Here is a 27,094-nt window from a genome sequence, read left to right as displayed (position 1 = left end):
AAAGTAGCAGGTTTAATGAGAGAAGTCTCAAGGCAGGGGTAGACTGTAGCGGGGGAGGGGACACCCCCAGAGAGTGATCAGGATGAGCAGGAGGCAGCTTACAGAGCCCAGCAGGGAGTAGCTGCATAGGCTGGAGCAAGGAATCTGGCTAGGCAAGGCCAGCTTGGGGCCAGGTTGTGCAAGGCTTTAAATGTCAAGCTAAGGAATTTATCAGGGGAATGAAATGATCAAACAGGTGTTTTAGGAAGATGAATTTGAAGAGAATGTGCAGGATGAATTGGAAAATCTGGAAGCATGGCAACAATTAGGAAGCTGTGAGATTAGTTAGGCTGTTGTAGTAGTCCTGTGTGAGTTGATAAGGGTGTAAATGAGCAAAGTGGCAGCAGAAATGGGAAGGGACAGCTGCAAGAGACATTGTTAAGAAAGAATGGATGAGGCTTGCTGCCTGATTGGATTGGGGACCCAGGGAGCTCAAGGAATCAAAGATGACACCAGAGTTTTGAGCATGGGCAACTGGTAGTATAATGAACAGAAAGAGGGATGTGAGAAGAGGGAGCAGGTTTCAGCAGATGTGAATTCAGCTGCAGGCAGAGTGAGTCTGCAGGATATCTAAGTGGAAATGTCTGACAGGTCACAGGAAATGTAACGCCAGAGCTCAGAAGAGACGTTATAGTTGGTGATGAACTTGGGAATCAAGTGCAGAGAGGTGATAAATGAAGTCGTGGAATGAATGAGATCTCAAAAGCATAATGCAGTGAAACAGAAGACCAAAGACCGACCTTTGAGGAATGCCCACATTTAAAGGATTTATGTTATAAAGCTGAGTTTAGAAGTGCCATCCACATGCTGCATGTCTTCACCATTAAAGTATCAGTTTGAAGTGTACATCATTTTGTCTCAGTAGTAACTAAATCACAAACACCTAACTACGCCCCTAAAACGAATCTGGCTGAAGTAAAGGCTGATATTCAGACAGAAAAGAAAGGTAAGTGATGCAGTGAACATAATCTAGAAGATTAGTAAATTTGATTTCACAAAGATGAGTCAAGCAATAAAAACCTGTGAAAAATATCCTATAAATAACATTTAATTAGAGAAAAGTAGGTATTTACTCATTTTAACACAAGGACCAAAAAATTTACCATATTTGCTGTGTACTACTGTTTTCCTGAAGTGTGACTTTATAATAAAGGCTATATTAAAGTATAAGCTGGCTCAAACATTTGTGAAGACAAGTTAACATAGAAAAGCTACCCAGAGTATAGTAATCTCCATTAGATTTAGTTTGTATGTCTAGTCTTTTTACATGTATATTTACTGTACATTGTATTTTTTGACACTCAAAATATAAAATATTATAAACTTTGAATTTTTGGACTAAAAGCTGCCTTAAGCCATGTAAAGAGAAAAAAAGTTGTGCTAAAATTTTTCTCCTAATTGCTTAATGAAGAATATGTATAACTGAACAAGAGTTCAACAGCAAAGCAACTATTATTCTATGACACCTTTAATAACTGTTGAAACAGTAGACTTAACATCTTAACATGTTTTCATATTAAACATGTTTAATTGATATTTTCTCTTAAAAAATCTTAAACATATTTAACATGTATCAAAAGCAGTTATAAGATACAAATTCCCTCTCCTGTGGACATAAAACTTAAAAAACAAGAACAACCTTTGGAAAAAGAGAACTTACAAATTATACAAAACCAGCTGCATATGTGAATAACATGCAGTTATTCAGAATATATGGGTTCTAGTTGCTTCCACGTGATGGAAGCAGTCTAATATGTCAATCTGGAAAATACATGCAATTGCTAGCTAGCCTGAGAGGTACTACATATACACATAAGAAAATAAAAATGAAGAGTGAAGCAAACTTACAAAACTGATAACTTCTTACTCTCCAGATATTTTGAACATACCTAAAAAAATTTGAACATAAGATATATGATCTTAAAGGAAACTCTTAATATATAATGGGATAGTGAAATTAAGTTATTAAAACCAAAGAAATAGTTTTCCTGATGTCCTCAGCCTCTTAAGATCCAAACTAATTCTGTCAGCTAAATTTAATCCAAGAGTTGACTTTTTAAATGCTAATATTGTCAAACCTCTTTCAATAAACACATCGACTATATACTACTTAGTATTTATCTGATTTTTTAAAAATAGGGGCCTTGGGCGGATTTTCTAAATACTGGAGAGAGAGAAAAAAGAGTTAGCGATTTGCTTGTTTCTTTTTAAGTAGTTTATACTAAATAATGTGACTGAAAAATCAGTTTTTGTGGGGAAGAATCAGGTAGGTGATTCTTATTTTGAAGTTACAATAAAAAAGGACTCATTTATTTAATTAAGGGGGAACTGCACTGTTTTGGGTCAACAACAATCTGAAAGGTTGCAGTTTTGAAGGCAACTGAAAAATGTAAAATGCAATAAAAAACTGAGGGTAATATCTTGGTGTAGAAGATATAAGACATACTTTCACATAATAATAGCTAATTTTTTTGTTAAATCTAAAGAGTCTGTAACATACACGAACGTCTCAAAAGAAGCGGTAACTCAGAGATGCTTAGATTTGACTTCTGATTTGGTCAAATAAAAGTCCAAATGTTTAGAATCAGATGACCCACTACTCGCCAAAAATCCACAAAATATTCACACCGGATAGACCAAGATTAACTCTCCTACAAAGAGAAAAACAAAAGTGTTAGTGGAATTGACTGCCAAGCATTGAAGATCTTTTCTCAAATAACTAAAACAAGGAATACACATTTAATTAATAACATTTAACGCTATTCTGCAATGTTATACTACACATGGTTCATCAGGTGAGTTCTAGAAACAGTAATTAATTTAACTGTTTAAAACCCAAATACAGAATAAATGGATTGTGTTGAAAATTAATTTTTCAGTAGACATCAAGAACTATTACATTAGATAAGAGTTAACAAGATGATTTTAGCAAGTCAGATCAAAGTAAAAGTGTCAATTAAATTTTAAAAAATAGTGGTTATAGAGATGATAGGCCTTTTAGAGAATTTTACCTATCTGACTTAAATTAAAAATTTCTAATTATCAGAGATACTTTAGTAAACTTGCAAATGGGTATTACTAATATATCTTAAACCAAAACACACTGCATATAACGAGAGGAAAAATCTACTCCTACTTACACCAGAGAGTAATATAACTGTATTCAAAGTATGAGGGAGGAGAAGGGGACTCTAAGAGAGGGAAATTACTCATCTGACAAGAAATCAAGCAATGATGTCCAACACTAAAGAATCGAGAGCGAGCTGTCTACCTCTTTATTTGGAACCATGGGTAACATCAGAAGGAAAAGCTACCAGTTCAAGTGGCTGCCTTGGGGAAGTGGGCTTGGGAAATATGGGGAACTGCTTATTTCTGTCATCGACTTTTAGTACTGTGTGACTTTTAAAATTATGAGCATTAGTTTTGATAAAAAATTAAAAATATAGATATATTACAAAAACGTTCTTCACAAAAGGTAATTTCTATGAACTGTTTTCCCATTCATACCATGACCAACATTGCAAATGATAAATTAAATTTGATAAAAAGTTTTAATTTTGGCTTGTTTGTATATGAGGCTAAGCATCTTTTCGTTTTTATCAACCATTTCTACACTTAGTCTAATTAACTTATATATCATGAATATAATTTGGAATTGCTATATATGTTGCAGCTATGTTTTGTCATTTAGCTTTAAACTTTATTTATGGTATATTTTGCTGAACAGAACAATTAAATTACTAGTTATGTTTCAAATGCCCAATGCCACAGGTGACTGGTGGCTGCTGTATCGGACAGTGTAGTTCTAGAACATACAGGACAGGACCCCTACACGAAACTGAAGAGGCGTGCATAACAGAACTGGAATGGACCCAGCTGTTTTCTACTCTAAGTACTTCCCTTTACATTTTCTTAGCCTCAGGTTACTTAGTTTGGACAGAGCTGAACCCAGAACCCAGGTTTTTAGACTCCCAGACCTTGTAGCACCAGAATTCTCCAGCTGTAGAAGGGTCTACTTACTTCAAATATTATTTGATACACTAACATTTCAAATCACCAAAATAATAAACCAGCAATTTTAAATTTATTATAATAGTATGTGAGCTTCACTACTCTGTATGTAGAATGAATGAAGTAAAAAAAAATTTCAATATTTTCATCCCAGTTCACAATATTATGGAACAGTGCTAATTCAGTCTCTCCGGAAGTATAAACATTTTACTGAAGGCTTCGTGTCTGAAATGGCATGGCTTGAATAAAACTAGGCTCCAGTTTGATTTTGTTTTGTTTTGAAAGTGGCAAGACCCTGATACAGACCTCGGAGTTGCTCTGAGGAACATAACTGTAAGGACAATGATGTGGTCCAAGTGCCTTTTTACCCAACAGAAGAATGGAGGTTCTGAGGAATGAATGGACTTGCCCAAGGTAGCAGTGCTGGTTAGTGAAAGGGCTGATCTAGTACTAGAAGTCATATCTCTTGTTTTTCAGGCTATATTTTTAGTATGTGACATTGCCTTCTGCAGAATCTTAACACAGGAAGAAAAACAGTAAATAAATTAAGTACTTGTGTTTTTAAAGCCTAAATACGTACCCAAGCATTCCTGACTCTTTGGTCTTTATGATGTAAAGGAACATTAATAATGTATGAAACATATTATTTCGGCCCTGGAACAAAGACAAAAAAGACAGCAAGATTTAAACCAAACTGAACAAAAGATTCAGTCTGATAGGTAAATGCAGATCCTGCCAATTCACATTCTACTAAGAATTACATGTAATTCAGACTTTCATTCACTCATTAAACAAAGTGCCTACTTTGTGCTATGAAGTGGGAACACTATGGTGAATAAGACAGAGGATCCATGTAATCAAGGAGCTTAAAGTCTAGTAGAAAAGCAGACAGTAAACAGAATTACAAAAAGTGTGATGAATGTTAGGAGAGGGGAGGTAGAGGGTGCCATGGGAACACATGCGGCATCTGACCCAGACTGGTGAGGCAGGGAATGCCTCCCCGAGGGAAAGATTTTTAAGTTGAGACCTGAAAGATCAGCAGAAAGTAAACAGACTGGGAAGTTTCCACACACGGGGAGCAGCATTTCCGGAGGCCTGAAAGACAGCTAGTCGGAGGCTGGTACTCCTGTAGACTACACACAAAAATGCCCTACCTTAAAAATAAACATCATAAATAAAAGTGTGGGGATTAAAAAACTTTGAATCACACTTGAAAACACATTATAGTATATGTTAATAACAGTATAAGTAACATGTTAAATATGTGTTTTCAATTTTGTCCACAAGGGACAAGGCAGCATTTGCTAGTCCTAAAATTAAACTATTATATGTAATTTCTCGTCTGTAAACTAGTTCCCAACTTAGATTTTCTATTCACTGATTAACTCGTACCTGCTTATTCATTTAGTGTTTTTTTCCCTCAAGAACCTGAGGATGTATTTTTAAAAGACAGCGTTTCTTAAAAAAAGAATTTACATGGGTACTCAAAGAAACTTCAATGGCCCCAAATATTTACACTTACAAAGGTAAATTAAGCTTCAAAAAAATGAAACTAATCTTCTCTGAGAATCTGATGGAGAACACGATTTGTCGACGTAATACTCCTTAGTAAAGATCCTGGTAACAAAAATAACTGCAAAGGTCATCAGCAGAACCGATGTTTGTAATCAAGAGTAAAATACATGGATAGAAGTGCAAATTGATACAATAATCTTTTTTATAAAGTAGTTTGATAATATATTTTTAAAATCTTGAAAATATTCTGTAAGCTTGAATTTCACTTTTAGACTTGAGGCTAAAGAAATTACTCAAAATGCAGACAGCTATATGCATGAAGATAAATATTCAGGAGTATTTATGATAATGAAGAATTAGAAACATCCAAAATGTCCAACAGTAGGGAATGGCTGAATAAATTGTTATAATCTTACGATAAATTTTTTATAGCCATTAAAAAGTATTTATGAAAAATTTTAATGGTATGGAAAATTATTAAAGGCATATAAAACTACATAAATGATTTCAACCCACAAAAATTACAGAGAAAGACCAAAATGAAATTTACCAAAAGGCAGTACACCAAAATGTTAACAATAGCTGCCTCTAAGGAATGGAATAATGAGTGATTTTTTTCTTTATACTTTTCCAAATTAAGCATATAATACTTTTATAGTTAAAAGAAAAAAGGGAGATACACATTTCCTCTAATTTAAAAAGTTTACCTATTCCATAAACAAGAGAAACTAATTTTAAAAATATCATCAAAGCAAATCATCCATAACATTCTATAATAGCAACTCCTACATTTTGAAGTACCTTTGGAAGATTGTAGACATGACGCTGGTAGATTAGCTCATAATGGGGAGGGTTGATAGCACTCTGGTAAATGCAGAAAACATTTTCATTTGTCACATCTGTAAAGGAAATATGCTACATGAAAAAACAAAGGAAACCACTCGATGTATTTCATATGGAAAGCTCAGCTCATTCTATTAGAAGAGGCTCATACCTGGTTTATTTGGTGTCTGAACAAAGTGCTGAGAAGTAAATGTTTTTCCATCAGGGTATTTAGGATGTGGAGGTAATCTGGAATCAAGGTAGGTGCAAAATACATGCATGATGATCTAAAAATGAGGAAATAATATTTCAAAGTCAGCATTAAAATCTATCATGGATATAACCCTTTAAAAACATCTGTTTATAATGACTCCAATTTTTAACTCTTTCCCTCAAGAGGAAATTAGCAAAAATGCTTTCAAGTGGTTTTATTTATAAGATGAAATCTATAAAATGAAGAGATAAAAGACATTCCTGTTAAAAGTGGATCATTCACACACACAGTTAATTAACAGCAAAACCAAGATAAAATATACATAATCAATTCTCAATTTGAATATCAGCATTTAAAACTTCATTTTTCACACATTAAGTCACTATAAAAAACTAAAGAACGTGATTTTAAAAACTCTTAAATACCCCCCAAACTTTATACTCTTTGATCTTATAAATCTAATTTTAGGAATTTTTCTTAAAGTCATAAACCCAAATAAGAAAGAAATATGCATCAAGATATTCCTTGCAACATTATTTAAGATAGAAAAACAAAAATCTCTCCCCCTACCATGTTTCTCAAACTTTTAGGTCCAACAAAAGAGAATAAATGATAGTGAGTAAAAAAATACTTAAACATTGCAAAAGTGAAAAAGAACAGGATACAAAATTGTACATACATGTTTGCAACTATGATAAAAACATTAAAAAAATCAAAATCTAAGTAAATAAAAAAATACACAGAAAATATTAACAGTGATTGGGTTAAAATGCTGGTACAATTTAAATCTTTTATTTTTACCTTAGTCTCTAAATTCTTTTTAACACTTATTTTTATAATGGAGTAACGCTACAATTGGATTTATAAAACAAATATAAATCTAATAACGAAAGCGAAAAAACAAAATAAAACTAGAGACTTACAGCAGAATCAGTGGGCAAGTCTGTATCCCACTTGCGTCCTTTAAAGTCTCCACCTCTATTCCATCGAAATGAACTCATACAGCCTCCTTGAGAAAGTTCTGTAGCAACAAAGGTGAAATGAAAAAAAAAAGCTAAGAATATGCAAAAAAGGGAAAAAGGCTAAGGGGTTACAATAAGAGAAGCATATCATCTTAAAAACCTGATCAAAAGACCCAAACAAACATAAAGAAACAGAAGATATAAAAGATTAATTTAAACCTTTACCATGAAGAAAGATTCAGATAAATCCAAAATGTGAGACAAGACTACTATTCAGAATTCTTAAAAAAGTCAGTGTCACGTGAGGAAAAAAGGTGGCAGAACTGTTCTAGACAGAGATCCAAAAAAAGATTAAACAACACATACAATGTGTGAACCCAGATTTTATCCTGGTTAGGAAAAAAAAAGGGTATAAAACATTCTTTGGACAACTGGGAAATATGAATGTGAACTGTGTATTAGAAAACATAGAAATATTGTTAATATTTAAGGTCTGATATCTGTGGTAATGTAGGAGAATGTTATTTGTTTTAGGAATTGTGTGCTGAAAAGTAACGATGCCTGCAATGTACTTTGAAACGGCAGAGCAAAAAAAAAGTGTATGTAGAGAGGGAGAATCAAATATGGAAAATACTGATAACTATTCAATCTAGAAGGCCCATACTGGGTTCATTGTACTTTTAAAACTTTTTGTATATTTGATATATAATAATATTTTATGTATACTTTGTATATGTATGCACATATACATACTTTTGGATATACAAATATCTTGCTACCTATGAGGCAATCCTGCCAAAAAACTGTAGCCTGAATTTTCAGAAGTAAAACTACTCCATGGGGATGCATTCCACGGGGAAGCAAAATCCACACCATGGGAAACACTACAGGACAAACAACCAGTTCTTTGAATAAATAAGTTACAAATTAAAAAAGGATAGAGGGGAAACCTATAGCTTGCAAGAAACTTATATGTATCAACAAGCACAACATGTGATAAGATTTGAATCCCAATTCAAATAAACAATACCAAAAAAAGTAATTATACATTTTTTGAGACAGTTGGAAATCTGTATATAGACTTTATATTTCATGATAGAAAGAAACTGTTAAAAGGAGAGGTACAGAGGGATACGAACAGGGCAGAGGCAACCAGGGACTGCTGGTTGTAGGGACCGGGTGCTATGTACGAGAGGGTTGAGCAGACCATTGTGTCTTATGTATGTTTGAATTCTTCTTAGGTAAAAAGTTTTTTAAAAGTCATGATAAATGCTTATTCCTGAACCCCAGACCAAACCTAGGTGAGAGAGGGGGAGGAGGCACCATAACATTCTCAAATGAAGATTCATGATAAATCTGTAGAATAAAATACTATTTCTAAAATTTGTTCTGTTAATGAGAACATTTTACAGTTTATCCAAATACAACAAGTAGGGGGGTAAAAAGAGAATTTAACGTGTGGGAGTATAAGGGAGGCTAAATGTCCTGCTTCTCGGCCAGCCTCCTCAGAAGATAGTATTTTTCCCAAATAATCAGAATATAACAGAAATGTTAAGAAGCAGCATCATAAATATGACATAAAAATTCAAAGAAATAAGAAAAAATTCAAAGAAATAGAAAAAATTCAAAGAAATATGAAATTATAAAAAATGTCATAATAGCATCCATTTTTGGTAGTTTAAGAGTAGAAAATGAGGGAAATTATTCACTTGGGCCTATTTAGCTCATATTTAAGCTTCTCTATATAGAACAAAATTACTAATTAAAATATTCAAGACTAAGTATATTATTTTGACAATTCTTAAGCACATAAAATATAAAACCCAAAAGTTGTTTAAGTATAAGCCTTAATCAGGCCATAATTAAATATATATTTAATATAAGATCACACTTAGTAATACTTTAAGTTTTTCAAAAAAAATTTTCCTTGTTACCTTTATTTATAAAATCTCAAAGTAGTGAAAGGCTCTCATTGTTTCCCTCTTCATATCAATAGTTACCTTTGATCCTTTCACACAAGTATTCCTGATTTGGAGTAAGGTCTAGATACTGCACAATTGTATTCAGAGTTGGAATGAGAGGCGCTTTGACCAGAGCAGCTTGTTTCAAGCTAGTAATACTAGCCTCTGTTAAAAATAAAATACACAGCACACAGGTTATTATTATATGTCTCTGAAAGAACGTAAAATGCTCTTCCCTCAATAGATGTTGAAGGAATACATGACGGCTATAATAGTTTATCTTAACAATTTGCATTATCTACTTTACGTCTAATTTATTTTATCATTTCTGGCAAGGTGGCAAGATTTAGACGGATGGACAGACACACACAGACACACACAGACCCACACAGACACACACACACACATTCTCTCTCTCTTCAAAAGCAGCAGCCAAATTCATGTTGTAAGACCTATAAACAACTTACACACAAAAGATGTATAAAAAAGATATGTATTTAAAAAGTACAATTCAGCCACTGAAAATAATACTGGAGAATATCTGAAGTAGAATGGGGGGGAAGCAGGTAACAAAACAGTATAACCTCAATTCAATTAGAAATATATACATATATATGTACCATATTTCCTCAACTCCTAAAATATATATTTTTCATGTTCTTAAATTACAGTATAACTTACAATTGATATACATAGTTAGTGTCATAGTATTTTCTCCAAAAACAATAACTGTGACTAAATTGGTAGAGGTTATCTCTGGAAGCAGAATTACGGATAATAATCTTCTTTGTGTACTTCTGTACTTTTCAAATTTTCTACTTGAACATATGTATATTGCTTTTGTAGTCATAAAGCAATGTTCTTTCTTAAAAAGCACATCACACTGGTATAATGTTATAAAAGATACATATTTTTATAGCTTATAAAGAAAGCTCAAAAAGGATAAGCACAGGTTCAAATAACATTACTGAGACCTAGGAAGCAAGCATTCTGGCTTTGGAGTCAGAGAGCTGTGGCCTCAAATCGCTGCTCTGTGATACTGGACCAGTTAATCAATTTGAGTCTTAGTAGCCTCATCCATAAAATGGGGCACTAACAGCTAGCCTTCAAGGTTAATGTGAAGGCTATGTAAATTACATACGAAGCATCTGGATACCCAATAAATAAGACACTTTAGGGACGTACAATTCTATTCTCAGTCCAGGGAATAAAGATTGATTAAACGATGCCAAAAGCAAGTAGAAAGCGCTGATGTGCAATCCAAAGCACTTACATATTTCAAGGAGAAATTTATTCTCCAGAAAGAGCTAGGCGACTACAATGTTCCTTACTTTTGAAACCTAATTACTTAACACCAAATAAGTTACAGTATATATTTTAGGCAAATTATATTTTACAGAACTTTACCAGATTTTTAGCAGATAAGAGATTTGAAAATAGGTGATTTTTAAATTAGCATTATTATACATTCTTTATGCTTTGTACAACTTTGTAATTAATATCTGACATGGGAACTGTATTTAGAATATATAAAAAACATCTATAGCTCAATAATAAAGAGATAAATAACCCAATTAAAATGGGTAAAGAATATGAAAAGTCATTTCTCCTAAGAAGGTATATATGAATGGCCAATAAACACATAAAAAGATGTTCAACATCATCAGCCATCGGGAAAATGAAAATCAAAACCACACCCGTTAGGACAACTATAATAAAAAAGACAAGTATTGTTGAAGATATAGAAACTGGAACCTTAATAAACTGCTGGTGGGAATGTACAAAGGTACAGCTGCTTTAGAAAAAGAATCTGGCAATTCCTTAAAAGGTTAAACATGGAGTTACCATACGGTGCGGCAGTTCCGCTCCTAGGTAATACCCAAGAGAAATTAAAACATATGTCCACACAAACACTTGTACATAACTATTCATAATGGCCAAAAAGTGAAAACCACCCAAATGTCAATCAACCGATGAATGGGTAAAGAAAATGTGGTAGAGCCATACAATGGGATATTATTTGGCAATAAAAAGAAACGCAGTACTGATAAATGCTACAACATGAATGAACTTTGAAAACATTACGATAAGTGAAAGAAGCCAGTGCAAAGGACAACTTATTGTGTGCTCCCATTTATATGAAATATTTAGAACAGGCCTATTGATACAGAAAGTAGACTGGTGGTTGTTTAGGGCTGGTGGTGGGACACGAGTGACTGCTAAAGGGTATGTGGGGTTTCTTTTTTGGATGATAAATATTCTAAGATCGATTGTGGTGATGGTTGCACAACCCAAATCTTTGAATTGTAGACTTAAATGGGTAAACTATATGTTAAGTAAATTACATCTCAATAAAACTGTTCTATAAAAAAAGCTATATTATAAAGTTTTTTTCTTCACCTCAAGATAACAAAGGAAGTTGTTAAATAGCCCACTACAAGGAGAAATTTTCCACTTGGCAGATTCACTGAAGGTAAGTCAAACGTTGGGCTCAATTTTCACATACCTCCTATTTGCAGCTCTGGACAACCCATGCGTCTCATCTGTGTGCTGACAGACTCAATCTCTTGTACGAGTGGCACTAAGATTGTCTCATTGATCCACTAGGAAGAAATGAGGTATAGATTTTACACATATAATTCTAAAGCATTTCTCAAATAATTATTCATAAAACTCTAAGATTTTTTTTATTGTCTTGTACTTGAATATTAATGAGTATGATGAAAGAGAATAGGCATAGTAGTTACCTGAAGTCTAGAGAGAGTTAAGTAAATATGCTACTGGACTGTAAGTTAACTAAGTTATATTCTTAAATCATATATGCCTGTTTTTTCCTGAAGAAAATATAAAACTTTCAGTTATATGTCAAGTTTTTCTTATATGTTTCTGTAATTATTATACTTAGCTACAAGGATAATCTTCAGTTTACGTTTCTAGGGTAATTATTCACACATTTATTCATGTAGTGTTTTTACTGGTTTGTAATTAGTAAGACAATTTTCAAACTAACATAATTGATTAAGTCCCAACAGGCTCACCCAATTCCCTAACCATGTAGAAAACAGATGTATTATATTTGAAACTGGTTTGTGAATATTACTATATTACTTTAGGACTAGGAATTTCAAATGCGACTCTGCATGGCTAATATAAAACTAATTCTGGGAAATAAAAACACTAAGGAAATAGCCCATCTGGTTTGTTTGTGTGTGATATATTTTGTGTGAGCCTCTGCAGCATCTTTTATCACTTCTGTTTCCATGCTTCTGTTTCACCATAAAACAAAAGGATGAAAAAAAGTTTCAGGTGAAATACATGTCTACAATTCTTTTTAAAAAATCCAAAAAAAAACCAAAACAGAACAAAAAACCATTTCAGAATCCGGTAGCTTAAGGAATTTGTATAAGGGATTGTTTATATTTCTTCTAAGCTAATACTCCCAATCAAGACTTTATATATTTCAAATATATTAGCATTTTAGACAAGACTGTAAGTGGAAATAAAAGAGTACAGTTCTAGGACATCGTTTCACTCATTCATTCTTCCAACTTTTATTAAATGTATCCTACTTGCCAGCCACTCTTTGGCTGCAATGAAATGATCTAAAGAGTCCAAGAGAGAGAGATCTAGGTCTCATTCCCAGAAAGTCTGATTGAGTATTTCTAGGGCTGGGCTCATGAATTTTTGTTTTTAAAAAGCCATCCAGACTTCTAGATCAAGAAAGTAGGCTATTTTTCACCACTCCCTCTTGATATCTGTTTAAATTATTGTAAAAGAATAAAAAAGGTGTACAAGTGATTTCAACACATTTCTAGATGATGCAGAGTTGATGGATGACTGTTGGAGGATGAAATGGGAAAAGTGGCGGCCTCTACAGAATCTAAGAGGACACCTGAAGGGGAGGAGGGGCCAATTTGCCCAACAGAACTTGGGGCATACAGGTACTACAGAGAGCCAGAGAAAGGTAGGATTGAGACTAGGGAACTTACTCACTCTGTATATTAAGAGTTGGCCTTCCCAACCTCTAGGCCAAAGACAGAGATGGTTCTTCTCTGGAAAAATTGAAAAAATTGATATATTCTGACATAGCTTTAAGCATATATATTATCTTCTCTTTCTAACTGACGTTTTCTGAGGGCAAGGACCTCATTCTTGTTTCCCTCACATTTCTAGACAAGTAATAGCCTCTGACATGAAAGCTCTTTAAAAATAAAATTGAGATGCTGGGAAAGGGATGAAGATCTTAATAAACTATACTGTTCCTTTATTCACTCAAAATATACTAATTTACTAACCATGGAGGGGAAAAAATAGCCTATAAAAATGGACACCATAAGGTAAATGTATTTATCCTGTGCCAGCCACACTGCATTTTTTATAATTAATTCTGTTATCTAATTAACAATTAACATCTCTAATTGATGTTCTAATAATATACTTTATATGTTAAAAGGCATTAATACTGTCCCCAAAGAGTAATGTCAAACTTACATTTCTGAACTTAGCTGTCCATGAATCCATATGATCAAGAAGTTGTCTATTCATAGTCACTCTCGCCCAAACCTATTAAAAATGTTTAAGATGAATAATCAGTGAGGAAAAATCTTGCCAGCAATCATTCTTTCCCCTACCTTCAAAAATATTTGGAACACTTTGAAACAAACTTCACAAACATCAATAATAATCTAATTATTATGCAACAATTTTCTTAATTATGCACTTGGTTGCCATCCATGTAGACATATCCTTATGTTGGTACGTTTAAAGAACATTCTTCTTGTGTTTAAGAACAAAATTAAAATCCTGTATTTGGTCTTAAACTGATGAAGTTACAGACTGTCAACTGTTCTAATCCAAATATATTTTAAAAGCAAGAGTCTTGTATATGTTAAGTACAAACTGATACTTGAGATACCCTTTAATAAATGAATGCAGAAAAGTTTTAGGCAGGACACTGATGTCAACTATGTGTCATAAAGAGTAAAACATGCAATATAATTCAGTCTGAGGCACACAAAGTTAGAAAGGAGCCTTTCCACTGTTCAGTGTGTGCCAGATTTATGTTTCTAGTTGGTAAAAGTGGATGTTACAGAAAACAAATGTTCCAGAAACAGAAGGCTCTCCAATAATCTGTAAATCATAAATATTAAGTTATTTTTATTTTCCATTTACCTCCTCTGCAGCTTGTTTAGAACTAAGATCGGCTTCATCTTTGTTGGCGCACGGGGCCTGAGACCTACAGGCAAGCTGATACTGAAACTTCTTTAAGGTTTGTGCATAATCCCCCACAGAACGACTGTAGTTCCAGAAAGTAGGGCTGGTGGAAGGTGAGGTAGAATCTGGGCTCCCTACAATGATTAAACCAAAGAGTATCAGTGTGTTGTGGTAATTCTGACAACCAGAGTTAGAGCAGGAACACAGGTATCCAGACACCGAGACAATGGCAACCAAGGAAGGCAAAGCCTCAAGGGGCTCTCTCCTCCCTCCTCTCCAACATTACTTGTGCTAAAAGTTAACAAGGTCATTTCTAAGCAGTGTTAATTTAAAATCCAAGTGGTTGGAAGTGTTTATTTTTGTTGTAAAACTAAGCTTGTTTCATTCTCCAAGAGTTTTAAATGATTCAGTGTGAAAAAAAAGACAAATTTCTTCAGAAAGTAAATAGGCTAAAGAAGTTCCTTGAAATTTACCCCATTCAGAAAGAAGTTCCTTTCTGAATGGGGGTAACTACAGCCTCCTGTTAATAAACTACTCTTTGGGCTAGAAGCTAAACTCACTCTCTCTTGCACTATACCAGAGTAATTATTACATTTTAAGGTCATAGTTTATCTCTTTTCCCAAATAGAATTCGAGCTCATTGAGGGCAGGGAATATTTTTTCCCCTAGCATTTGGCACAGTATCTGAATAAACAGCAAGTTTTCAAAGATAATTATATGATACTCATAAAGCTTTTTTTTTTTAGTTTAACTGATATGAAAAATATCAATTGATAGTTCATACCCACACACAATCAAATAGAAACAAGTTTTTTTAATCTTAGCAGAATTTCTAAGAGGAGTGACTATAAAATGATAAAACTGGTTTTCTTATGACATTTATTTACAAGCACAAAGGATGAGAAATTGTGAAAGCAATATGTGGCAATGTTTTAATTCACAGCAACAAAACCCTGAAGGTTAGCCAGTCTTGTGCTAGTAGCCTGGGTGAATATTAGTATGTTTCATGCTGGCCTAAAAATAAGTAATTATGTAAAGACATATCATACTTGGTATAAAGATAAATTTTCAGGTAGGACTTCTAGCAAAATTGACTTCTAGGAATGAATTAATGTCAAGAAAACAAGTCTTAAACCAACACAAACAATTTAACAATAAGGAATAAAAAAGGAAGGTAAAAGCCATGCTCATGATAGAGCGCAAAATTATTCTATTTTGACTATTCAAAAATAATCAAGCTTTCTGAGAGGATATGTGAATTTGAGAAAAATTTCAGTGAACACTGGCTTTAGAGGACAAGAGTTTTATCTAGATGATAAAAATAAAATGACAGAAATAAGTTTTAACATCTGTTGTGCATCAGCCAAAATACCAGCAAAATATATATAGCAAGCAGTGACAAAATAGGACCCCTCTGTAATGACCACCACCACCAACAGAGCAGCAAAAAATCTGTAGCTAGAGAACTCCAAAGACCTAAGAATCGAAGCACAAAGAGATTTGGAATTCTGGCAACATAACAAACCAGGTATCTCTCACCATATAGATCTAAAAATGTTTATTAAACACCTGTTTATAAATACCATGTTTATAAATATCAATTGATATGTTTATAAATATCAATTGATATTTATAAACCATTGGACAGAAACTTTGTAAAATGTTTATTAAACACCATTCAAACAAATAATGGAACTTGCAAAAAAGATATGAAGAACAGCTAGAAATGAAGAAGGAATTGAAAATCAGAGTGCCCTGTTTGTAAGTTGATGCTGCAGCTGCTCTGGAAAATTTTGTAGGTTTTGGGAAACCTATCCGCTTCGATATCAGTGGCCAAATGGGAACAGAAAAATGAAGATGTAGACCCACAAGAGGTAGAGGTAGAGACCTTTCTCCTACCTCCATCCATGGTACCTGGCACAGGGCCAGGAACCTCAAAGGGCCATATTCTCAGTGAATAAGAAAATAATCTGCCCACTAGCACTAGGAAATAACAAGAAAATTTGTGTGTTTTAGGTTGTTGGGAGATTAATCCAGGTACTTCAAGCCTAGAAATTACTTAAGTTAGTTCAAAGTCAATGATATTCCTTAGGCACCAAGCAGAGGCACGTACAAAACTGCTAGGAGGAGATAAGACATCCAGTCTGAGCAGGATAGAAATAGCACAGATAATACTCTACTGAAGATGAGCTTACCAAAAACAAACAAAAAATACATAAATCACAAGGAAAAAAGCCTCAAGCATGAGTCAACAAGACAAAAATGTTAGTATTAATCGCCACGAACTTTAGATAAGTGAACCATTGGACAGAAACTTTGTAAAAGTATGTATAAAGTGATTGAGATAGGAAAAGGAATTGAAAACACAGAAACAAGACACTCCAAAATAAATTAGGCATATTTGAAAGAGAACAAAACTTTGAAAAATGAAAAAAAAAAAGTCAAATTAAAAAACTCAATGAGTTAAACAGTTTAGACACTGCCAAAGAAAGAACCAAAGATTGAGTCCAAACTGGCTAAAACAAACTGTGGTGTGAGGAGTAAAACAGAAAGTTCTTTACAGAAGAATGCCAAACTACTAAATGTAGAAGAGATGAAAGTATTAGAAAGTCTCCATTTTGAAAACACCATTGTATTTACTTACTCAGGAAAGGATCATCAAGAAGCTTGACTAAATGAACAAACATGAAGCCTGGTATTTAGACCATGCATTCTTTCCATTATACCAAGAACCATTTATAAAAACTGATCATATTGCAGGCCTAAATGCAATTCTCAAAAAAAATACCAAAAAATTAACAGGGTACAGATCAGAATCTCTAGCCACAGTACTATTAGCTTAGAGAAAAAAAGAAAAGATAAACAAGCCTTTCATTTAATATGTTTGGAAATTAAAAGCACCAATCATCAATAATACTTCCAAACAATAATACTTGTAAATACTCCTACTGGTCAAAGAAGAAATAAAAAAGGAAGTCAGAAAAAAAATCTGGATATGACAAAGATATGCAGAGAGTAAACAGGTTGTTCTTTGTATTATACCCTATAATTTTCAGTATACTTGAAATATTTCAAAATTTAAAAAGAAGAAAAAGCATGTATTGACAAATAACAAGATAATATTGATTTGTTTCTTTGACATTTGTGGCACTTCCAGGCAAAATTATATTAAAAATCAATGGAGAGATTGAAAGTGACACAAAGAGCCATGGTCCAATAACTGGCTTCCTCATTGTGGCCATGCTTTAGCACCTAATGTGCTTTCTGTGAAAGTTCCTGAGGGGGAAAAATCATTACTCTGCTCAATAACCTAATTTGGTTTCAAATAATTGATTTTGTAATAATCAAATCCACCCCAAACAGATTAAGATTTGCTAACAGTGTTTCCCCAGGTAAATTAAAGATAAGTTCAAAAATGTTCTGAAAAAACAGCAACACTTCTCGGGTAAATCCGCGCTCTGTCTTTCATCCGTCTTGGCCACACCAACCTTCCCAAGGTCCCCAGGGAAAGGAGACAACTGTCAATTCAGTGAGCTCTGCCATGAGCCACTTCAAAACATTTTATAGCCTTAACATTTAAAGAGAAATTACAACTTCCGTTATGTGAAAAAGCTTCCAATTTTAACGGGGATGAAATGTTCAAGATTTCTCAGTTCAGCTATATTTTACTTCTTAAGTTTGGTGAGCTTAATTCTAAATGCATAAAATAGAAAAACAAAATGTTTCTGCTAAGCTACATAAAGTATATTAGTAAAAGAGACTTACATATTTATACATGGGTAATCAAAGTAATGAAATCGGTTAAGGATAATAAAAAGTGACACTAAAAATACGTGTTAGATCTAAATAAAGTATATACATACCCAGCTTAACTCTGTGCTGTTTCTCTTCTTCGGTTCTAAGAAAAGTATCCAAAGTTCGTAGGTCTGTCATGTAGTCTTCTTTGTCAGTAGGAGAGTTATAGACAGTGGGTGAAGAACGGTAACGAGATCTCAACCCACTGCTCTCCACTGGTCCAACAGTGGTAGGGTATGAAGGAGGAGGAGAGGGACTATAGCTTGCCAACTACACAAAATAAAAGAACTTTATCTTATTTTTCTTTAATTGAAATTCATTTTTGTTTTTTGACTTTCAAAAAGTAATATACCAATTAGAATGGCCCAAATCCAGAACACTCACACCACCAAATGCTAAGGTTGTGAAGCAACAGGAATTCTCATTCACTGATGGTGGGAATGCAAAATGGTACAGCCACTTTAGAAGACAGTTTCTTATAAAACTAAACATACTCTCACCGTATGATCTAGCAATCATGCTCCTTGGTTAAAAACTTATATCCACACAAAAATCTGCACACAGATGTTTATAGCAGCTTTATTCATAACTGCCAAAACTTGGAAGCAACCATGTCCTTCAGCAGATGAATGGATAAACTGTGGTACGTCTGGACAACAGGATATTATTTAGCACTAAAAAGAAATGAGCTATCGAGCCATGAAGACATGAAGAAATCTTAAATGCACATTACTAAGTGAAAGAAGCCAATATGAAAAGGCTACATATAGTACAACTGCAACTATATGATTCTGGAAAAGGAAAAATTATGGAGAAAGTAAAAAGATCAGTTGTCAGGGGTTAGGGAGGAGGTGGGGGGAAGGATAAATAGGTAGAGCACGGGGAATTTTAGGCAGTGAAAATACTCTGTGTCATAATGGTGGGTACATGTCCTTATATATTTGTACAAACATATAGAATGTATATCACCAAAAGTGGACCTAATGTAAACTATGGACTCCGGCTGAGAATAATGTGTCAGTGTAGGTTCATCAGCTGTAACAAATGGACCACCTGGTGACTGATGTTAACAGTCAGCAAGGCTGTTCCTGTGTGGGGGCAGGTGTTGTGTGGAAAATCTCTGTCCTTTCCTCTCGACTTTGCTGTGAGCCTAAAACTGTTCTAAAAATAAAGTCTATTTTTTAAAAAAGTAATATATGCATGTTTTAAAAAATGAAAAGTATGAAAAAAATAAGTCATGCTTATAACTCTACCACCCAGAGATAATACAATTGCTTTTCGCATTCTATGTACTTTCAAATCTTTAAATGTATATGGCTAAGTCAACATATTTTTGTTTTCACATAAATGAGACAATACTATTTAGTTTTATATCCCTGTTTTAAAGTTAACCAAGCATTTCCCTATAAAAATTCCTTTATAAATATCATTCCTACCGGCTGTACAGTATTTCATTGTACAAATATGCCATAATTTATCCTTACTTTCTCTTACTCTAGACTTAGATTGTCTACAATTTTTTCCTACTATTAAATAATGTTATGAATAACACCTTTGTACATAAACCACTGCTTAATTTCATGACTTCATTTAGGAGATTCCTAGAACTGAAATGATTTGATCAAAGCGTATGACACTTTAAATACATATTCCTATTCTATTCAGTGAAAATACTGCATTAAGTTATATGCCTATCAAAGGAGAACAGACAGGAGTAACTATTTTGGCATATGTCCATCAGCATTGCTATTTTACACGTTTATTTGACCCACTAGAATTTTTAAAAATGTATATTTAATTTGCATTTCCTTGTACTTATGAAGTTAAACACTTTAAAAATACAATTACTGGTCACTGGTATTTATCTACATTACTATTTACTCCAGTACATTGACAATTTTTTTCTGCTAGGGTTTCATGATAAATTTATATTCAGCTGTAATAAATTAAGGATTAATAAATCTTATATTTGCTTAATGCTAGTTGAAAATAAAATGTTACTTCTCTTCCACATTGATTTTTTATTTCAATGAACATATTAAATCCTTATATACTTGCTCAAGGAACATAATATTTTATGCTTGATGTACATTATCTTATTTCATCCTCTCAATAGATAAATATTAATACTGTACTAATTTTAGATAAGAGAAGTTAGGTAACTTGCTTAAGATTGTACCAAGATTTCAATCCAGTTTTCTGATTGTAGAGTTTACACTTTTAACATTTTTTATTGGCTCAGAATATCTGTTCAATCAATAACAAACTGTTGATAATTGTTGAAGATGGGTAATAGATACATAATCCACTGTACTAGTCCTTTTATTTTTGTGTATGTTTGAAAATTTCCATAATTGAACGTTTAAAAGGTAACTGTTTCTTGAAAATTTAAAAGAATTCGATGGTAAAACTTCAGGGCCCTTATATATTGAGAATGTATTTGATTAACAGTTTTTAAATTTTCTTCCTTGATTTATTTAGATTTTTCTACTTTAGTAAATTTTGACTTTTCCTCATAAAAATAATTATTCATTAACTTTTCCAATGTATTAATTCAGTTAACACTTTTATATTATCAATATTCCATACTCTAAGAAAACAAAAATGAATAAAAATGATCTTCTGCTCACGGTTACAATCTAGCTGAAAAAAAATAATTCAGCACCGTTATGAACTTCACATACAGACCTATTTAGTACAGATTAATAATTGTTTTTAAGAAATGAAGATAACAAATATTCAAGAGTAAACCATGGTGTAATCACTAGATGAGTATCAAGTAGCCATTAACAAATATTTGAGGGACAGGACTATACGTGATTTTTCGTCTCATTTTCTAACTTTAAGATCATATAGTAAGTATTTGTCTCATGAAAACAAACTAAAACTAATTTAGAGTCATATTTACCTATGGATTATGAATTATCACTATATATACATTTCCACATAATATTTAACTTGTACAAAATTTTCTAAATTCTATTACTTGCCAAAATTATTACTGCGTAACCAGTAGTATGGAATTTTATTACAAAGAAATATTATATAAAAAAGTAAGGGCACTGTGTTGATTTCCTCTCCAGACAGTCCTCATTTAACTAGTAGCTACAATCTAACAAGTGAGAGCACTTGAAAATGTGACTACTCCCCTTTTAATGGCCCTTATAGTCTTATGCTTCAGCCAGGAGTCAAAATTTCAAATCTGTCAATTTTGCTTCTATCAAGACTAAAAATCAGAACACTGTGGGAGTCAGAATGAAGATTTCTACTTATCCCATGGAGAGTGTCCATACTCAAGAGTCAGACTACCAGTTTTTAGCTTAGATGTTCCAACATAATGAAAAGCATTGACGTTCTACAAGGATATGCAAAAGTTTCACATAAAGAAGCAAAGAAAGGGAAAACATGAATAAAGGAAACTAAAATAAATGATTATAGTTTCAACTTGTAGAGATCCTACAAAATGATCCTAGATGGTGAACCTCAGTTCACTTCTTTGCAAAAGCTGTATCTTATTTTCAATTTAAAATGTGGTACAAAGAACTTCTATGTGACGTGAAATCTGGGTTCTATTCTTGGCTCTTAAATGGGTGATTTGGGCAAGTCAATTACCTACCGTTCCTTGGTTTCCTCACTGACAAAATCAACTTACTAGATTTTCAAGGTACCTCCCAATTCTAAAATAATGTGACTGGCCAAGAAAAAAGAGTCATTACCTTATTATAACCACTGATGGGTGAGTAGGTCACTCCAGGGCTATAAGAACCACTGCCACCTGATGACAGACCTTGTAGCTGAGGGCTGTATCCAGTCATACAGCTGGTGGTGAACTTGGGACTGGTACTGGGTGAACGAGATGGGCTATAACTCAACACACTCTGACCCTGAATTGAAGGAGAAGGTGGAGAGGGAGGGATTTGGGTTGCTGTCAGATCATGTGGAGGAGTAGTCTGTACAACTAGAAGAAATAAACAAACAAATAAATAGTAAATAAAAAAATGTGTGTGTATATATAAACAAAATTTCTATGAAAACATTTAATGAACTAAATCTTTTTCTTCATGAAAAGGGAAATAGAGTGACCTGGTTGTTAAGTTACATAAAGTATTATTACCAAAAGATACAAATTAGTTGTTTACCATTTTCACAGAATTCAAAATAAGAAATTAGCTTCAATGCAGCAAGAGTTAGTAATTACACTTTAATTGTAATTTTAAATTACAATGGAACAAACCTTCATGAGGCTGTTGAATGCTAGTTCCATTCAATTTACACAAACAGGAATGATAGTCATTGGTCTTAAGACAATTTATTATAGACCTGTTTAATATAGTTGAACCAGATGGCCTAAGTCCCTTCCAGCTGAGTCTATTAAAAGGAAAAATTAAATGGAGAAAGATTTATTGCCAACCTTTCCCCCACCTTTGAAAAGATATAAAACACTTACCAGCTGTTTTCAACCCTAAAAGTGTTTGCTGTCCGGGGCTAACAACCAGACTTGTTGGTGCCACAGTATATTTGAAATATCTCCAAAAATCAAATAAGGCATTTAGGCTGAAGAGAGACGCAAGAGCAAGCTCTGTAAGAGAAAAACAATTTATTTTAAAAAAGGAGGGGGGAGAGGAACAATTAAACGTGGGGAAACGAACTCTTCACACTTTAGCAAATTAACAACAAAATTGAAAACTATCTTCTTATTCCTCACAAGTTACCATTTAATGAAAGCTTATGATGTCTAGGGCACTTTTGAGTTTCAAAATATTATTACTAACCCTTACAACTTGTACAACATTTTCACCTCCCTTTTAAAGATCCATCAACAGCTATAGAGAAGCCAAGTGACTTTTGCAAGAGCAGAGCTAATTACTGAAGCCATGATTCTAACTCAGGTATGCAGACTCCAAAACTTTTTTGCTGTTCCCCTTGCCACACCACCTCTATCACAGACTTTAGATGAATGTATGTGTTAGACTATAAAATTTACTTTAATGTCTATAGCGATTCTTTATACCCAAGGACTACTGAAGAGCAGACAGCAGCAGACAGGGGAGAGGAAGAAATGAAGAGGAGGAGGAAAGCAGCAGTGGTGTAGGTATCTGGTTGGTCTTGGAAGGTGAACAGGTAGAGAAATAGGAAAGGCATTTCAGGGAGAGTAACAAATACAAATCTCACTACCCTCAAACTTTTTGTCACAAAACTCATTATCACTTAGAATTGTATTGTTTAATTTGTCTCCTCCACAAGAATGTTCCTTCCATGAGAGCAGGGACCTTTTTCCCTTCCTGCTGCATTCCAAGTTTTTGGAACACAGTAGGCACTCAAATATTTGTTGAATCAGGGCATGATTACTAAGTTGAATTAAACTTGAATGCAGTTTTTCATTGGTAGTAACTCTAAATCACCGTGAATATTACTTACCAATATACCAGAGGGGCCAGTACGTCACATTATAATATGAACTGATCAATTTTCCAGTCCTGAAAAAATTAGAAAGACTTTTCAATGTTAAAAAAAGAAAAAAAAAATCAAAACAAACACAAAAACTGGTGGAACCAACCACCAGTCTCTTAAATTTTTTTCCCCTTTTTTTTGCTAATTAACTTACATTTCGGTATATATCATTCCAGCCACAGATACATTTAGGAGTCCCCAGGCTAAAACCACTTTCCTAGCTTCTGTTTCTTTTCTCATCTTGATGGTTCTGTCAATAAGGGAAGCACTAGGGTTTGGCTCTCCTTGCATCTACTCAAAAACAAGCATAAAGATTAATCAAAAGAAACCAGTTAAGAAATAACACGTGTCCTTCATAACAGTAACTAAAAATTGCATACTTTTCCTCACTTTTAAAATGTCTTTCCAAAATTTTTTACATTATAATGTGAAAAGGGAACTTTAAATTATAACTTCATTGGCAACGTACTGTAAAAGAACCGGCTGGTCACTTCAGAAAACAATACTTCCAATAAATAAAAATGTCTTATTTTGTAATTTAAGGGTAGTTATGTCTGCCAATTACTCTATATTGTTTTGGAATATGTCACAAGGACCAAGGGCTAATTTAAGAAACTCAAAATACCAAGTTTTAGGAGAAAATATTCCATTTAAGCTATAAGCCATTAAAGACTCTCCTCCAGCCTTGTGCAAACATTAAATGCCTACGATCTCAAACAGCCTTGCACTCGGACCAAAGCACGCGAGGTCTCCGTTTCGCGTTTTTGATAAAAGTATGAGTTTTAGAAAGGCGAGTAATTATGGTGTGAAGGGAATGAGGGCAAGCGGAGAGAAGTGTGCATTCAGTTGTGGTCTACACTGGGACTTATATTTACTTTGTTTTGATAGGCCTCATCACTTGCAGACGAGTGTAAGATGTGTTCCAGCTATATGGAGTCGAATCCCACAGAGTACAAAGAAGTATCCTTCCCGCCACCCAGCCGGAGTCGAAACTCCCCAGTCCGGACAGCTTCCCTCCCTGGCATTCCCAGCACAAACTTTAGCAACCCCTACTGCTTCTGTCCTCCGTTCCACTACAGGTGGCGGGACACCTGGCTGCATGCCCCTTTGGCATGAACCGCAGGCGCGGAACTCCCCCAGGACCGCGTGGACTCTGCGTCCAGGAAGCACAAAAATGACCCCGAAAACGCACCATGGTCTTCGGCCGGAAGCCGCGGGCTCGCGCCACTCTCTACTGCACTTGCGCGAAACCAATCGCTAAAGCAAAAGAGACCGACTGGCGCGCCTGCAGTTACCGGAAGAACGGGGCTCTATCTTCTCGCGAGAAGAGGAGAGTTGGGAGGGGGCGGAGAGGGACCGGGACTAAGAGTGTTGCCAGGGAAACTGCTGTTGGATTTGTGGTTCCCACTTAGGTGTGGGGAGAAAGCTGAAAAGCAAAAATTCAGACCGGGTTCTGAACCCGCAGTAAAAAGTAATAACTGTAGCAAGCTGAATTTCTATATATTAATATAATTTTAGCTTCCTTAGGGCATTTATGGACCTATTTTAAAGCAGATTTTATTAAGCAGGGTGGTTAATTGTAGGATAGAGTATGTGATAATGTGTCCAGACACCATGAGCAATGACAAAGCATTTCTCACATATCTTTTAAAAAAAAGTCAAGTGTTCTGATCTGATGTTATTTTTTATTGGTTCGTGCAATGAAGGTGCAGCAGTAATAAGGAAAAACAAAATGTTTTGTTAAAGTTGCTAGTGGTTTTGAGGTTTAAAAAATAATCTTTATTTTCCTGCATTTTGTTTGGAAGAACTAATCTTGAGAAAATGTTCATCATGGAGTTCATTTGTATTAACAAATACAAATGCCTACAGTGTGCCCCTGAGCCAGGCTCAGAGATGTAAAAGCTCTACATTTACTGCCTGGAGGAGCTCAGTCCCGGGGTAGACTGGCAGGGTCAGGCATGGTGGGGCACTGTGAGCCCCAAGGAGGTACAATGGGCCCAGCTCCAGCTCCCTAGAGAAGGCTATGGTGGTCTAAGGCAGACAGCAGGCAAGGCCAGGATGCACAGGCCTGGAGTCTTGCCCTTGGAGATGCAGAGACATCATGTCACAATAAGCTAGTGGATTGTTACATTATGTAAGTCTCAATGACCAAAATTTTCCTAAAATGCTCCTAAGATCAAATAGAAGAAAATGAGGTTTCCTTGTGGTATTACATATTAAAGAAAAGCTGCAGAAATACTGTGCTCTTAAAGATTTGACAGATTTTTTTAAAGTGAAATTTTAAAATAAGTTTTAGATTGCCTTAGCAATGGTGTTTTGCTTTAGTTTTAGATTTAGAGATGAATTAACTTGAAAATTGTTCGAAGTGAAAGGTTTCAATGGTACAGTTCTCAAATTGAGAAGACCAATTTCCACCCCATTCCATATCTGACTTTTTCGTATGAAAAAATTGTACACATTTGATGTAATTCATGAGACACATGGCTATTCTTCCTCTTAATGTAATCTATAAATTACTGTACATTTATTTATTCAAGGCTTAAAAAGGAGCACTCTACTACCTAAATTAGATTTATCCTTGGTATTATATTTTAGTTTGCTAGAGTTGCTTTAACGAAATACCACAGACTGGGTGGTTTAAACAACAGAAATTAATTTTTTCAGTTTTGGAGGTTGAAAATCTAAGATCAAGATTCCAGCAGGATTGGTTTCTCCTAAGGCTCACCTTCTTTGACTCAGATGGCGGCCTTCTCTTTATGTCCTCACATGGGCTTTTCTTCTGTGCTTGCACATCCCTGGTGTCACTTCCTCTTCTTATAAGGTCACTGGTCGTATTGGATTAGGGTTTCATCCTTATGGCCTTGTTTAATCTTAATTACCTCTTTAAAGACCCTGTTTTTAATTATAGTCACATTGAGGGTTAATGCTTCAACATATGAACTTGGGAGAACATAGAATGCATAAGAACTGTGTTAATTTACAATGATATGGGACATAGAAAAGAGATGTAAAAAAGTGGATACTTCAGAGCCTTAGATTTTAAAGACATAAAAATACTGTATTTAAAATACAGTACAGTTGACTCATGAACAACGCAGTGGTTAAGGGCA

General features: G+C 34.2%; 1 protein-coding gene across 3 annotated transcripts; it reads right to left on the bottom strand.

Moving 5' to 3' along the window:
• Positions 1 to 1,489: 1,489 nt before the first annotated feature.
• Positions 1,490 to 25,299, bottom strand: TMEM209 (transmembrane protein 209). 3 transcript variants are annotated; one of them, XM_039860640.1, is made up of 15 exons: positions 25,038 to 25,150; positions 24,139 to 24,275; positions 23,952 to 24,010; positions 22,981 to 23,112; positions 22,250 to 22,491; positions 18,602 to 18,803; positions 14,697 to 14,872; positions 14,016 to 14,087; positions 12,031 to 12,127; positions 9,564 to 9,689; positions 7,525 to 7,622; positions 6,560 to 6,674; positions 6,367 to 6,464; positions 4,631 to 4,704; positions 1,490 to 2,690 (listed from the first exon to the last, which is right to left on the bottom strand). In XM_039860640.1, the coding sequence occupies exons 1-15, from the start codon at positions 25,083 to 25,085 to the stop codon at positions 2,636 to 2,638; spliced, it is 1,731 nt and encodes a 576-aa protein (XP_039716574.1). In that variant the 5' UTR covers positions 25,086 to 25,150; the 3' UTR covers positions 1,490 to 2,635. The 3 variants fall into 3 exon arrangements, with proteins under 3 accessions (XP_039716574.1, XP_039716575.1, XP_039716576.1); XM_039860641.1 differs by lacking the exon at positions 25,038 to 25,150 and adding an exon at positions 25,177 to 25,299 and having other exon boundaries at positions 2,297 to 2,690; XM_039860642.1 differs by having other exon boundaries at positions 2,297 to 2,690; positions 24,860 to 25,158.
• Positions 25,300 to 27,094: the final 1,795 nt, after the last annotated feature.

This window comes from Pteropus medius, unplaced genomic scaffold (genome assembly GCF_902729225.1).
Source record: "Pteropus medius unplaced genomic scaffold, Ma_sr-lr_union100, whole genome shotgun sequence".
Classification (NCBI taxonomy): domain Eukaryota; kingdom Metazoa; phylum Chordata; class Mammalia; order Chiroptera; family Pteropodidae; genus Pteropus; species Pteropus medius.
The sequence above is the reverse complement of the archived record's forward strand: the minus strand, read 5'-3'. Positions and strand labels throughout refer to the sequence as shown.

Bases quoted from the DNA above. Each gene is read 5' to 3' on its own strand.
- TMEM209 (XM_039860640.1), bottom strand. From the start codon at position 25,085: ATGCAGCCAGGTGTCCCGCCACCTGTAGTGGAACGGAGGACAGAAGCA. The intron at 23,113-23,951 runs GTAAGTAATATT...TTTCTCTTACAG, and splicing joins CTGGCCCCTCTGGTATATTG to AGCTTGCTCTTGCGTCTCTC. The intron at 14,873-18,601 runs GTATGTATATAC...TAATCATTGTAG, and splicing joins ACAGCACAGAGTTAAGCTGG to GGAGCCCAGATTCTACCTCA.